The 15,377-nt window shown below is 37.9% G+C and overlaps 1 protein-coding gene across 1 annotated transcript in view; it reads right to left on the reverse strand.

The window, feature by feature from the left end:
- Positions 1–3,845: 3,845 nt before the first annotated feature.
- Dnaaf6 (dynein axonemal assembly factor 6) overlaps positions 3,846–15,377 on the reverse strand; it is a 40,445-nt gene continuing 28,913 nt past the window's right edge. The window contains exons 6-7 of the mRNA XM_057760313.1: positions 7,752–7,837; positions 3,846–4,325 (exon numbers count right to left, since the gene is read on the reverse strand). Coding sequence (XP_057616296.1) covers positions 4,199–4,325; positions 7,752–7,837 — 213 coding nt within the window. The 3' untranslated portion in view covers positions 3,846–4,198. The remainder of the gene's footprint in view (positions 4,326–7,751; positions 7,838–15,377) is intronic.

The following is a 15,377-nucleotide window of genomic DNA, read 5'->3' on the forward strand; positions in this document are numbered from 1 at the left end:
CCTCGAACTCAGAGATTTGCTTGTCTCTGCCTTGTGAGTTCTGGGGTTAAAAACCTGTGCCATCACCATCCAGCCACACCAAAAAAAAAAATCTCTTAATTGCATAGTTGAGCTCTCAAGAAACAAAGGAAAGCATCCAGGTACCTAGAATTAGGGGGAAACTGAAAGCCAGAATGGGAATTTTGTGAATGGAAGCTGTAGTTTTTCTGAAAAAAAAAATAGTTTCCATTTTTAAATACTGAAGAACAGATGTTGAGATCTTGGACTCAAGGACAGTAGCATAAAGCTGGGTCCCTAGAAGGGCTGTATCCTCTGAACATGATTGAACTCGTAAAACAGTCAATCTGCATCCCAGTCTGCGAATCTTACCTGTGTCTGTCTAAATTCGGGGAGAAAGGGCAATGTCCTAAGAATTAGAACTTTGAAACCCAGTTGGACTGCTATTCTATTATATAAGTGATAAAAATATTTTCAGAAATGAAAGAAAAAATATTTTCACACGTGCCATGAGAGGACTCAGAATGCATAGACCTTTGTTGAACAAAATGCTGAAGGATGTGCTTGAGAGGGGAAACACTAATCTGGAGAAAGGGATGATAAGATAAACAAATGGGCAAATACATTGACTGTGACAAATGATAATAATTCATAACCCAGAGATAGGAAAATATAGTAGAGGTGGCATGAGTGAGTTAAAAGTAAGGTTTTGAGTTATTTCATGGAATGGCAGAACTAAGAAAAACTTTTAGGTTTGTGAGCATAAAAGAGGGACACAAAACAGAACCATGTCACTTTCAAAGCAGAGGGAAGAAAACAGAGAATTTTAAATTTTGATTAATGGGGAAGAAAGAAAAAAAAACAGTCTAAGGAAATCAGACTAAAGTGTTAATTCCACAATATACTGTAGATAAATAGAAATGTATCATAATAAATGGAACTGGACTAAGACTTTTAAATACAAAATCCTAGTTGAAGTAAAAAGTTCCAAATTTTATCTTCATGTTTCCTTTTTACCTTATATAAAATATGGAAAACATGAAAAATGTTGCAAAAAGATGTCTGGTGAATACCAATGGAAATTGATACGACCATGTTAATAATATGTGAAATGTTCTTGAGAGCAAGAAATTATTAAAAAGACCACTGCAACGGGTCCTGAAAGCACACCTGTAATCCTTGTACTTAGGAGACAAAGGCAGGCTGAGCTTCAGGGGGAGTTGGTGGCTGGCTCGCCTGTGTGTACGATATAGCAAATTCCAGGCCACTCTGGGCTAGGCCACAAGAACCTATCTACCTCAAAATAAAATTAGAAATAAAATAAAACACATATGGATCACTTAACACACTATTTTACCAGAAAAGTAACACAATTAGAGTTTAAGAACAAAATAATTTAAAACAAATGTATTTAGAAATGAAAAGAAAGTAGGCCCTGAAACAAATTTATGTACTATTATCATCCTACATGGGGTAAAATTGTGGTGTGCACTAGGGAAAACAAATTGGGAAGAGGCACCAGATTGTAGGTACTTCCAAGTTTTGCTTTAAGTTCAAAATATTTTGTATACTGTTAAAGTTTCCTAGTTGCAGTATACCATCATACTTATTTTTCTAATGAATAAAATCAGCAATATATTTTATTTAAAATACAATATAGATGGAATAAATGTTTGCTTGTGCTGCTGCAATAGCATCCCAACACCCTCTATCATATCCCTGCTCCAATCTCCTATACTCTCTTTCCCCAAGTGCTGAGAATAAAGTCCAAATTTTAACCATAGCTTACAAGGTTCTATAGGACAGTTCCCTGGTCTACCTTTCCAACCTTCTCTCTAATCATAAGCCCCCAGGATCATGCGTTTCCTTTCTTTCATCCCACACCTCTTTCAGACCTGCATCTCCACATCTGCTATCCTTTGTGTTGAAAAGCTTTACTGCTCTCTCCGTTCCCCAAAACCCTGTGTATCTTGTCTTAAGTATGTGTGCTGGTTAGGTTTGGGGGGGTTGTTTGCTTGTTTGTCTACATGACAAAATTTGGGGTTATCTGAGAAGATAGAACCTCAGCAATTGTGTCCATCAGACTGGCCTGTGGTCATGTCTGTGAGGGCATTTTATTGAGGTGGGAGGGCCCAGTCACTGTGGGTGGTGCTACCTCTGGTCAGATGGCCCTGAATGGCCCTGGATGGCATAAGAAAGCAGGTTGAGAAAGCTGGAGAGCAATTCACTAAGCAGCTTCCTTCCACAGCTTCAGTCCGTACCTCCAGGTTCCTACCTTGACTCTCCTGGATGAGGGACTGTGATGTGGAAGTGGAAGGGAAATAAACTCCTTCATTTCTGAGAAGCCTTTGGTCATGCTGTCTTCACAGCAAGATGAAAGCAAGCCAGGATAGTAGGATATACGATGCCACAACCGGGGTTCTAAATTACAATTCTGAAAGTGGCTATGATTCACTAAAAACGGTGACAAGGTAATTTTCCTTTTATATTGTCATTTCTATGTTTTATTTAGTGGACTATTTGTAAAAGAAGAAAGTCTTGTGACTGCACCTTAAACCAAAGCAACAGTGCTTTTATTCTAAGGCTAAGGACAGTAAAGGAGGATGATTTAAGATGGGCACAATCATTGAGCATATTTCACTGTTCTTGGAACTCTCTTTCTTTATATAATTGATATAGCACAACATAACTAAAGGCCAAGTCATGGTGACCTAAGTATCTACTGGTCTAGGGACAACTTGAAGACATTCTGTTAGTTTGAGTAATAATTGCCTTCATAATTAAAGTCAGTGTTACAGGGGAAAAAAAAGAGACACACTTTTCAGAGTCACCAATATTCTCTAGAGAAGAAAGATATCGATTGCTACTTAGTATTGTCACTGAGATTACATTTTAGGTTGTGATATTAAATTATCTTTTGAGACAAGGTCTCTGTAGGGTTGTCCTGGAACTCACTAGGTAGATAAGGCTGGCTTTGAACTCACAGAGATCCACCTGCCTCTGCCTCCTGAGTGCTGGGATTAAAGGTGTGTGCCACCACTCCTGACCTGTGATATTAAATCCTTAGAACATAACTGTCGAAGAAGATGCTAAGAAAGCAAAGCAAAAAACCTTCTAGTGTTCCAACACATGTGACTGAAATTCATAGACACTAATTTCCTTTGCATTTCTCCCTCTTCCTCTCTCCTCTCCTCCCTTCCTCCCTCTCTCCTTCTCTTCTTCCCCTCATGGAACAGTCATGATGGTAACTTAAATGTCAGAGTCTCTTGGCATAGTGCTTTGATAATCACTTCTTTTAAAACCTTAGTCTTATTCTTTTGTTAGAATAAGAAACTAGACGGCTGGTAGCTATGAACGTAATTGACACCATGAAATATTTTACTGAGTATCCTCTTGATGGTTAACACAGAAGAGATAAACATATTTCAGATGTTTATCTCTTTTCAAATTGACTCCCAGTTAATCTCATAGTTCTACAATGATGTGTGAAGTCAAAGTTACAACAATGATAAAATATAACTTTTAATAAAGTCATGAAATATTCTCATTCAGTAGTATACAAAATGCAAATATCACTGGAACAATGTATAAAAATAAGAGTGTCCAATAGGGATATAAAAATGGGAGAAAATTGAATCTACAAATATATCTAATCTATACATTTTACTTTTTCAAGTAAACACATGGCTCATAGGACACAGCAAATTATTTATAGTCCTTTTTTACCTGTATGTTACAAAGCAATATTGAGGGCATGGATAGAAAACAGCCTAAATCATTGACAAAAATCAATAAAAAAAAACAACCAAATGAATTTTTCAGATGATAATAATGACAAATTCCTATGTAGCAGGTTCTATCAGAGTGTAATGAACTAGATCTTCAGACTGTTGATTTAAGTGAATCACCTATTTTATGGTCATAGTTGCATTTGCAATTGATAATGTAATCTTGTTGGATAACCTGTAAATATCTTATTCATCTCTCACTATAAAAATGGAGCAGCACCCTATTGTATGAGAGAACCATGTTTCCTAAGAGTAACAGAAGTGACTGTAACAGATCAAAACACCACTAAAGTTCTGGACCTTTCTAAAATATGTCAGAAAACAAAAGAGGACATAACCAACATTCAAAGTTTAAAGAAAACCTGTTTCATTGTCATGTGTTTTTCCCTTTTCTTTTCTTTATTCATACAGTTTCAGGAAAGATCGAAATCAAAGTCTCTTTGCAGAGTCATCCTGACTTCAAGTGTTTCAGCTTCCTGGATATAGGATGCTTTAGCGCTGTTACGTTCCACGGGCCGGGGGAAGTTTACTATCAGCTTCCTACAAAGGAGGCAAGATAAAACAAAATGAGATCAGAATGAACTTCCTAGAGTAATATACCATGTTCAATAAGGCTCTGTGTGTGTGTGTGTGTGTGTGTGTGTGTGTGACCAGGATGCTTGACTTTCCTGAGAAAGTATTTAGACAATATAAATATCAAATAAAATATACCTATATAACACAGATCATGTTTCAGTTTGGGTCCTTATACTTCTAAGCAGGCAAGCCGCATGTGGTGCATGCATATCTATGTAGAAGCAGGAAGATTCCCAAGTTCAAGACCAGTGTAGGCAACAATGAGAATCCCAGGTTACCCTGGGCTGCATAGTAAGATCCTGTTCCATTTTTAAAAATCCAAATAGTTGTTTTGAATGAGTCTCCCTCTTTCTCTAAATTGACCTTGTTCTGCATTGTATAACATCTCAGGCTATGCCTCTAGTGTAGAACTAGAACCATGCCTCTTTAAGTTTGTTCGGCTAATCTGGTATCAGTCTAATTTATATGTAGGTAGAATGCAGACAGCTGAAACAAATTTGAAATTGGGGTGGTTCTTTAACGCTTCTGCTAACACCACTTTAGGGTGAACCTCTACTACATATGTAGACTTTAAATACTTGGCCTGGAATGATTTCAATGCCAGATCAATGGAAATATTTCTTTCATTTTGCTTCTGGTTCTTACTACTGCATACTGACAAATTCGTTGCAATGAATTGCTTGGTTTATCCTGCTGTTTATGGCTCAGCTGTGTGCTTTTAAATGTGTCACTGCAATAAGCCAACCATAATCCTGTCATAGTGGTAGGAATCTGAAGTATGCCAAGGGCCATAGCACGCTGTTACCTGAAGAAAATGAAACATGCGAACCACTTATTGCCCTCGCGTTCTCAGTAGACAGGGCTTAAGTGTGCATGTGCGGATGTGGCATGTGTATTCGTGTTTCTCTGTGTGTGCACATGCAAGGGAGTGCATGTGGAGGGCAGAAGGTGGCATCAAGAGTCTTCCTCAGCTGCTCTTCATCTTTTGTTCTGAGACAGGCCTCCCACTGAGCCAGCGAGCAGCACTCCCCTGTGCCCTGGTTCAGTTCTTGTCTCCAGGCTCCCGGCCTGCTTGTGTTCTTGCTCTGGCTTTACTCAAGGATGGACTATGACCCAAGAACTGCAAAAATGAAATAAGCCCTTCCTCCCCAAGCCGCTTTTGGTCAAGGTTTGATCACAGCAACAGAAAGCAAACTCAGATGGTATATATGTTATTTTTCACGTGTCCACGTTATTTAGATAATTTAACATAAAAATAGAGTACACAAACGACCTAATTCAGCCCAGGTTCTATGTGGAAAGGTGCCTCTGTGAGAGACTTTCATTTAGTGAGTTCTGGGGGATAGCTGGAATGACGGCGAAGCTACAGCAGCTGCCTCAAGATTGATGGAGACAGTGAGAACTGCCAGAGAAACGGAAATTAACTGCACGGGGTGTAGATATGCGTGTGATTTTAGCAGGCATGAAAATACCACGGAAGACTGACTGTTCACTTAACCAACTTTCCTTACAAAGGTTGTAGGAAGAATAAATGTGTATAAAAATATTGCATAAAGCTTAACTGCTCTGTGGAGTGATGGTAAGAATAGTGAATCTAATTTTTGTAAGATGGGATGTGAGAATACCTTTTTAAAAATTATTATTTCATTTTATTACTTAAAAAATACCTATCCAAATTCCCACTTCCTCCCCTCCTTCCACTTCCCTCCCACTCCCTCCACACACCCTTCCCCCATCCCCTTCCAATCATAAGAGAGGGCAAGGCACCCTGCCCTGTGGGAAGTCAAAGGCCCTCCCCACTACATCCAGGTTGAGCAAGGTATACATTCAAAGAGAATAGGATCCCAAAAAGCTAGTACACGCAGTAGAGACAAATCCCAGTGCCATTGTCATTGGCCCCTCAGTCTGCCCCAATTGTCAGCCACATTCAGAGGGACTAGTCTGATCCCATGCTTGTTCAGATATGAGAGCAAGGAAAGAGATCTCTTGACTGAGGGAGCCATTTTGGGGTTAGCAAGAAACCTGACTCTAGAAAAATTCCCAAGAATCCACAAGGATGACCCCAGCTAATACCCTGGGAATAAACTAGAATACCTTTTTAAGTGGTGGGAATGCTCAGAAGAATGTTTAGCTAAATATTCATCTGTAGATCATTTTGTGTTAAATGAATTTTCTGCAGAAATAAAGAATAGTCTTTTTGTAGACCACTCTTTTTTAAAAATCTTCTCAAAACCCTAAGCTCAACAAAAGAAAATTGTAGATATTGATAATAAAGGACAGGAATGTTCCAGCAACTGCCTGCTTCCTAAGCCCAGAGAGAAAAAGTGATGAGTTCTAGAGAACGGGCCACAGCAATAGCCAATATGTATTCACTGCTGCAATCCACATGGGAATGGAGCAAATCAGTGAGACACTTAGATACTTCTTCAAATATGCGCCAGAGTCCAATAATGTCCTTTCAAAAGAGTGAGTTTTGAGAGTCAGGACTGGTTTATCTATGCTTCAGGTGAAATATTTTGTAAGGCTATTCCTGAATGTGTTGTCTGAGGAACATGATTTGAACTGACCTAATGAGAAGACTATGATTTTGAAAAAAAATGAACAGTCCTCAAATTTTAATCTTAGAGGCCTACTAACTTCCAAAAGTTTAAAGATGGCACTTCCCTTCTACAACCACTGCACCCAATTTCCCATTAGTATGTAAGCAAAGCTTACAGCTTAGCACTTCCAGCTAGTTTTTTCCTGATAGATAAAACTATATTAGAATGTCAAGGATTATTTTTCAATGGTGTCAGGCCATAACCAGTATGCAGTTGCAAAATATAAAATATAAAAAAATATAAAATACAAAAAAATATTAATCCAAACATTTTTGGATTAATCACAGTCCTGTGCACACTAAGCAAGCACTTTATCCCATAGTTATAGCCTCGTCCCCAAATTCACTTGATTGTGCAGATTAAAATATCTGAATTCTCAACGAACATCTCACTCTTCTTAGGACTCTAAGGTTGATGAAAACTAGCTTTAAAATACTGAGAACTCAAGAACAATGGCAATGGGTTTTTGATCCTACTGCACGTACTGGCTTTGTGGGAGCCTAGGCAGTTTGGATGTTCACCTTACTAGACCTGGATGAAGGTGGGTGGTCCTTGGACTTCCCACATGGCAGGGAACCCTGATTGCTCTTAGGGCTGACGAGGGAGGGGGACTTGATCGGGGGACGGGGAGGGAAATAGGGGGCGGTGGTGGGGAGGAGGCAGAAATCTTTAATAAATAAATAAATATAAAAAAATAAAAATAAAATAAAAAAATAAATAAAATAAAAAGCAATATTCTAATGACTCATTAATTTGATAATATTCTACTTCAATTCTATGTTTTACTTACTTTTTAGGAGTGCGAAGATCAAGGAGAGTTTCTTGGATATCAATTTGAATTTCAGAAGGGTTTGTATCGGGCAGTTTAATTTTCACCTAAGATAAAATAAGAAAATACTGCCATTTTGGAAAGCAGTTACTTTTGAAAGCATAAGACTATATAAAGAATGCAGAAATAATATTTGCTAAGAGGAAATGCCAACTGTGTGCCAGGCTATGTGGTTTCCTTTTATTGATCTTAATAAACAGAAGTTATTAGCTCCATTTTAGTCATGGAGAGACCGAGTAGTTCATCGAGGAGATAAAGGGCAGGCATCGGTAATGTGACTAAACATCTTCTGACTCACTAGACTTGTAGAGATCTTTGGACACCTTTATATGAGTAGGACTCACATAAACGTAGAAAATGTCATGTTAAGTGTAGGTTGGTCATGCCAATTTGCAATCTCTTGATAAAAATACCCATACCACATTTTCCAGGAAAGTATTGGCCTCCAGAAAAGTTAAGTGAACAAAAGAAAAATAGTACTATAACCTCCATCTCCTAACAAGGACTTCCTACTAGTTTAGCAAGATTGCACTTACAAATGTTTCATCACATTTACTATAGGGCCCAGCAGTCAGCAGCATTTCCACTTCTGGTTATAGATCCAAAAGGCCACTTGTGGCTACATATTGAGTTGAGAAAAGCCTGAGCCACATGAGACCTTGTCTCAAAACAACAGCAATGACAAAAAGGAAAAAGGAAGAAAAAAAGAAAAATAAAATATATTCAAAATTTTGTACATGGTTTTGTTCATAATAGCAGCATTCAACACAGTCAAAATGTATCAACAACCAAAATATGCGTTCATTGATGAATGGATAAAGAAAGTGTAACATGTACACACAGTGGAATATTATTCAGCTGAAGAAAAGGACAGAGTACATTAAATATTTTTAAATGTGTATGAGGGTTCTGTCTGATGGGGGAGAGTCTTCTGTTTTGTATTAATTTCATTGGTTAAATAAAGAGACTGTCTTGGCCCTGATAGGACAGAAAATTAGGTAGGTGGAGTGGACAGACAGAATGCTGGGAGAAAGAAGCCGAGTCAGGAGTCGCCATGATTCTCCCACTCCAGACAGACGCAGGTTAAGATCTTTCCTGGTAAGCCAGCTCGTGGTGCTACACAGAATATTAGAAATGGGTTAGATCAATATGTAAGAGCTAGCCAATAAGAGCTTAAAACTAATGGGCCAAGCTGTGTTTAAAAGAATACAGTTTCCGTGTAATTATTTCAGGTGTAAAGCTAGCCGGGTGGCGGGACGCAGCCCGCCGCTCCCTCAACATCTGTCTGCATGTATGTCTGTGCACCACATTATACCCAGTGCCTAGTGGTCAGAAGAAGGCATCAATCTCTTGGGACTGGAGTTACAGGCAGTTGCAAGCCGCCATGTAGGTACTGGGACTAAAACCCAGGCCTTCTGCCAAAGCCACCAGTGCTCTTTACTGCTGCGCCATCTCTCTAGCCAAAGTACATTTTATTGATAAATCCTGAAAACATTATGCTAAAGGAAAGAAGCCAAGCATTAAAAGGTGCATTGTGTAGGATTTTATTTATATAGCACGTTCAGCCTAGGCCAATCCAGAGGAAGAAATTGGACTGGAGTTTGATAGAGGCTGAGGAGTAGAGAAAAGTGGTATCTGATAAATGTGTGTGAGATTTCCTTTTAGGTATAAGAAAATAATTTGGAAAATAGATATTAGTGGTGGTTATACAGCACTCTGAATAACTAAGCGTCACCAATGATAAATGTATATTTTGCCACAAAATTGCACTTCTCTAATTTACATCTCTCTTAGTTAGGGTTTTTATTGCTGTAATAAAATGCCATGATCATAAACAACTTGGGGAAGAACGGGTTTATTTCATTTTAGAGCTTATAGTCCATTATCCTCCAGGCAGGAACCGGGAGGCAGGAACTGATGCAGAAGTTATAGAGGAAGGCTGCTACTGACTTGGTCCCCATGAACTGTTATTCATATGCATCCCAGGACCATCCGCCCAAAGATGTCACCACCCACTGTGATCTGGGCCCTCCTACATCAATCCTAAATTTTTAAAAAACGGACAGTGGGCTTGTCCAAGGGCTAATCTGGTGGGAACATTTTCTCAATTGAGGTTACCTTTTCAAAAATGACTCCAGCTTGTGTCAAAGTGACATAAATTAGCCAGCAGAACACATTTTGTGTTGGGAGTTAACATTATGATACACACACACACACACACACACACACACATATATACATAAAAGTGGGAGGACATATAGTATCTATAAACAAAAGAATGAAAAAATGAAATCCAAAGTTCAGGTAAATTATGAAGCTTTTTAAAAGATGAACTTGATGACCTGGCATTTTAGTTATTTGGATAGTCCAGTTGTTGGAATGGCCAGGGTAAAAGCAAGGTTTAAGGGAAATGCATATGAAATAATGTGACATACTGGAATTTCCTCCTAAAATGCTCAATGCACACAACAGTATTTCCGTAGCATAAGGTATGTGGATCAATATATGCTTCTGAATTTATTAAATCTGTACTTAAGTATGATGATAGCCAGCAATCTAGAGGGGATAGTGTTTAAGTACTTCCTGTGGTTAAATTTTTGTTCAAACAGTTACCTTCTAAAATACGTTTCAGAAATTAAATCTTCATAATTAGAGATGCCCTAATTGAAATAAATCGCACATTTTTCACAGAAGCAGTTATAGGCACTCTGACTTAAAATAAATGAGCATTAGATAGGACCAAAGTCCTACTTCTGCTGAAATAACCTTCCAGTCAGATAGTCAATTTGAGATGCCCTTTAATGTCTCATATTCACCAAATAGATCAAGGGATAGAACTATTTGTTTCTTAACTTTGAAACTGTTTAAAAGTAAAATAGTATTTCATAACGATTGAAAGGATAATTGAGAAGAAAGACTGATGATGTATGTGAAATTTAGATAGAATTCCTAGGCAGAACTTCAAAGTGGTTATTATAATAATCTGTGCTTCCAGTGAAAGATAATTCAAAGAAGCAGCTCACTAATTTTTCCTCTTAAGAAAATTAAAAGTGTCTGCTACAATATTTCAAAGGAGGGACAAGAGAAAAGACAGATTAGGTGGGATGGTGCACACCAATCTCTAACAAGATAAGGATTCCATGGGGATCTAACAGTAAATCCCCTCTTGAAACTGGAAGGACTTGTACTCGTCACATGGATCAAGGGATACAACGGTTTCTTTACTTTGAACTGTTTAGTTCTTTAAAGGAAAAAATTATCTCTTGTAATCTTAGCAGAAACCCCTCCTGAAACATGAGTCAGACTTTTTAATAATTGGTACTGTCAATGAATACTTGGAAAACAGTTGACCTCTGATTGTGAGAAAGGCTTTCTTTCTTTGTTAAAAAGTTCCACATCCAGGATACCACTGACCAAACAAAAGAATTTAGATTCTTTCTTTTACATAGCTTACAAATTGAATTCATTCAAAGATGACTGCACAAACAAGATCTGAACAATGACATTATCAATAGAGATGCTAATGCTCAAGGGGGGGAAAATACCATGAGATTCTACCCACAAGACAAGGAACTACAAGCAATTAATGACTGCTGAGAGGAGATCCAGTCCCTAAACAGGAATGAGCCCCCTAATTAATTACCCAATACAAAAATGTTCAGTCCTAAAATCATATACATACCAGCAACAAAAATGAACTTAGCAGGTTGTGTGTGTGTATACATATATAATAAAAGAGGCTAACAACTTGAGGGGGAACATAGGAGGGGTTAGAGGGGCAAAAAGAGGGGGAAAGTGATGTAATTCTATTTCAATTAAAATGTATTTTTAAAAAATAATTTTAGGATATTTTATATATGACTTGGCTAGCCTATAATATTTGCTGAAATTTCAGTAAAGCTTAATATATACAGATGGTTTCATGTTGGTATTTTGAAAACTATTCTAAATTAATTCAAGGGCTGTAGATATCATAAAATAATTCTATTTGTCAGAAGTATAGACACTATTCCTGATTCATTTGAGTCTTTTAAAAAGTTGAAATTGAATTTCACTATAAAACAAAACAACATCAGGAAACTGTGATAAGAGAGACTTGTGTAGATTTGATTTTGAATCGCTTCAACAATTTAATTTCCTACTGTTGAACTATGGAAACACATGAGATCTTTTTTTCCATGCAACCCCAGTAATATATAACCTCTTGAGCAACAGTAATCTGTAGGAAAATGAAAAAACAAAAATGATGGTCCGTACCTTGAATTTACATAAACATTCATCTTTAAAGAGTAAATATATACAGGCATGCATTCTCTACAACAAGCACACAAAGTCAATAAGACAGAGTTTTAATTAATGTAAGTTTTCTATAATGTCATTAGCTTTTTAAACAGTTCAGTACTACATTGCCAGGCCTTCCTTTTCTTCTTTAAATCTGTCCCAGAAATATGACTCCTCTCCTATGATAGGAGTCAAGAGGAAGCTCAGATCCAGGTGCGGCGAGGCAGCCTGTACCTCCAGCAGTTGGAAGACAGGCAGGGAGATTGTGAGTTCAAGGCCAGACTACGAAACATAGTGAGACACTGCTTACAAAGCCAAAAACTAAACTTAGCTCATCCACATAATTCCACAGGCACCCAACATTCTCCTAAACAGTACACCACTAACTGTCCTGCTACAGACCAAACCAAGGCCATTATGCTTTTATCACCATTTTCCCAAAATAATAAGAAGTTTCACTATTTCTAACATAATAATTAGCATAAGGATATTCATAGTTCTTCTGCTGTTTTCTACACTTCACCGATTCCTTGCTTGTCTTCTGTTAGGTACACTGGAACACACAGTGTCTCACCCCTTCCTCATTGCTTACCTCCTTGAACAGCTTCTTCGTTTTCTGTCTAAATGAAATCTGTACCTCCACTGAGGGCACTGCTTCCCTCATAGTCTTTTCAACTGGTTCTGGGTTTTTGTTTTTTGTTTGTTTCTTCCATCTCCTTTATATTACTGTCTGTCCCTTCTCTTTCAGTAAAAACATTCCATGTCCTACATCATGCCAAGTGACAAAATCCAGGCACAAAAATGAAAGGGTCTGTCTTATATGCACCATCTTTTTAAAAGGAAATGCATAGACAGAGAGAGAATAGTGGCTACCAGAGATAGGGGAATGTAAAATCTTGGTAACAGAGTTCAAAATTTCAAGAATGTAAGAAGAATAAACCCAGACTTGAAATATAGCATGAAGACTATAATTAAGGTTATACTGTCTAGTAAAAAATTTCTGAGATTCAACTTTAGGTATCCTTTACAAATGCCCACGAAAGGCAACATATGAAATGATGTATAAATAAACTGACATGATTTTACTGACCATTTCATTATGTATATGGATATAAAACTGTTTGGTACATCTCAGCTATATATACTTAAAATTTCCACATCTTTATACGCTACTGTCCATTACTGCTTATATTCAAATCACCTATCTATTTCCAGGATGCTACTGATTTCACTGAGAATAGTTGCTTATTCTTTAAATTATTTCTGATATCATCTCATATCTTAAATATTAGTGATTCAAATGTTCACTCCAATGATTTTTGTATATTCAAATTTCATTTCTTCAACTCCTTTAAGTCTTTTCTTAAATACTACAACAGCTCTAATTAGAAATAGGAAATAGCCATCAACTGTTATTGTGTGCATGTATGTGTCTATACATACATCCCTAAATATAACCCATTTAGTCTATATACTGTTATTTGTCTGTATGATTTCCAGGCTATGTGTTGGCAATGGACAACCAATTTGGTCTGCCCTTTCCCAGGGAGCATCACTTCTCCCACTCCCAGCTGTATTCAGCTGCCTGGAGTTCTTGGTGAAGGGTTATGGCCCTGTGGGTTTGTTCCCACCACACCCACGTGTTGCTGGTGTCAGCCTTGCTCAGCTCCCAGAGGAGAGATCATGCTGGCAAGACTTCATGAGCGTAGCTTCTGATGTTCCTAGGACACATAATCTCACAGGAAACTCCTTTATCCTCAGGATCTTACAATCTTTCCAGCCCCTCTTCTAGAGTGTGGTAGGGAGGGCATGTGGAAGGATTTGGGGGGAGGGAAAGGAGGGGGAAACATTGTAATTAAATTAAAAATCTCAAAAAAAGCAAGGTGGATAATCGTTAGAAATGATCTGCCACTATTGCATAATATAATCCTAGGGGCATTAATTGATACAACAAATAGGAAAGAAATAGGTGGTAAAATTATTGAAAAGTAGGAAATAAACTTGCTATGTGAAAGACCATTCCAGATGGAATGACAGAACTTGACATACTAAAGGATTACAACCATATGGCTAGAGTGAGTAGAAAATAATGAACAAAGACGTAAATGCAACCCAAGATGAAACTAAAAGAAGGTAACACTGAGATCATATAGACCACACAGACCAGGATAAAGAAGGTAAGACTGAGATCATATAGACCACACAGACCAGGATAAAGAAGGTAAGACTGAGATCATATAGACCACACAGACCAGGATAAAGAAGGTAAGACCGAGATCATATAGACCACACAGACCAGGATAAAGAAGGTAAGACTGAGATCATATAGACCACACAGACCAGGATAAAGAAGGTAACACTGAGATCATATAGACCACACAGACCAGGATAAAGAAGGTAACACTGAGATCATATAGATCACACAGATCAAGATAAAGAAGGTAAGACTGAGATCATATAGACCACACAGACCAGGATAAAGGCATTTGGACTTTGTTCTAAGCGCAATAGGAAGGCATTTAGGGGTCTGCGTAAAGAAAGGTGTGTTCTAATTTTGTATATTTGTTTGCTATCTTTTATAAGAAAAAAATCTTGCTATATAGTTCAGCCCAGCCTCAAATTTACTCTGTAGCCTAGGCTGACCTTGGACTTACAATTCTCCCAGTCCCCCTACAAAGTGCAGGGACCGTTTACTCCTTCAAGATCTTTTACACTGTGTGTAAAAAGGCTACAGCTGAAGCACGGAGAGGAGTCTGAGAAAAAGCAAAGCGGACCAGGCAAGAATTGCTGGTACTTTGGAACACAAAATCAATTGCAATGATGGTGAAAATTAGAGGAATTTAGAATGTATTTTGAAAGTACAACAAATAAGACTTGCTGATGGGTTGACTTGAAATATCAAAGAAAGGGGAATGAGAGCGGAGCTGGGTTTTCAGCTTGAGCCTCCTATGTGCTAGGCAAGTGCTCTTATCTCTTAGCTATAGTATCCCTAGTAAATAATGTTGCCGTGAGAAAGTTTAACGAGAAAGATGTTCAAAGGAAACAATTATGAGGTTTTTTTTTTTTATGGACATGTTGAGTTTCTGTCACCTACTAAAAAAGTGGGAAGTAAGCCAAGGGACTGAACTGAAAGAGAACAGATAAAGGGGAAAGGATGTCAAAGCTCAAAGGAACTGCAAACAGTGATATGAGAGCAAAGGAGAGAGGGCTGACGTGGGAAGAAAACCAGGAGGTAGGTCATTAACGGAAGCAGGACAAACTGCGTCTCAAAGAGGGAAAGGTCAACAGAATGGAATTCTGCTGAGT

The sequence above is a fragment of the Chionomys nivalis genome, chromosome X (assembly GCF_950005125.1).
Source record: "Chionomys nivalis chromosome X, mChiNiv1.1, whole genome shotgun sequence".
Lineage (NCBI taxonomy): Eukaryota > Metazoa > Chordata > Mammalia > Rodentia > Cricetidae > Chionomys > Chionomys nivalis.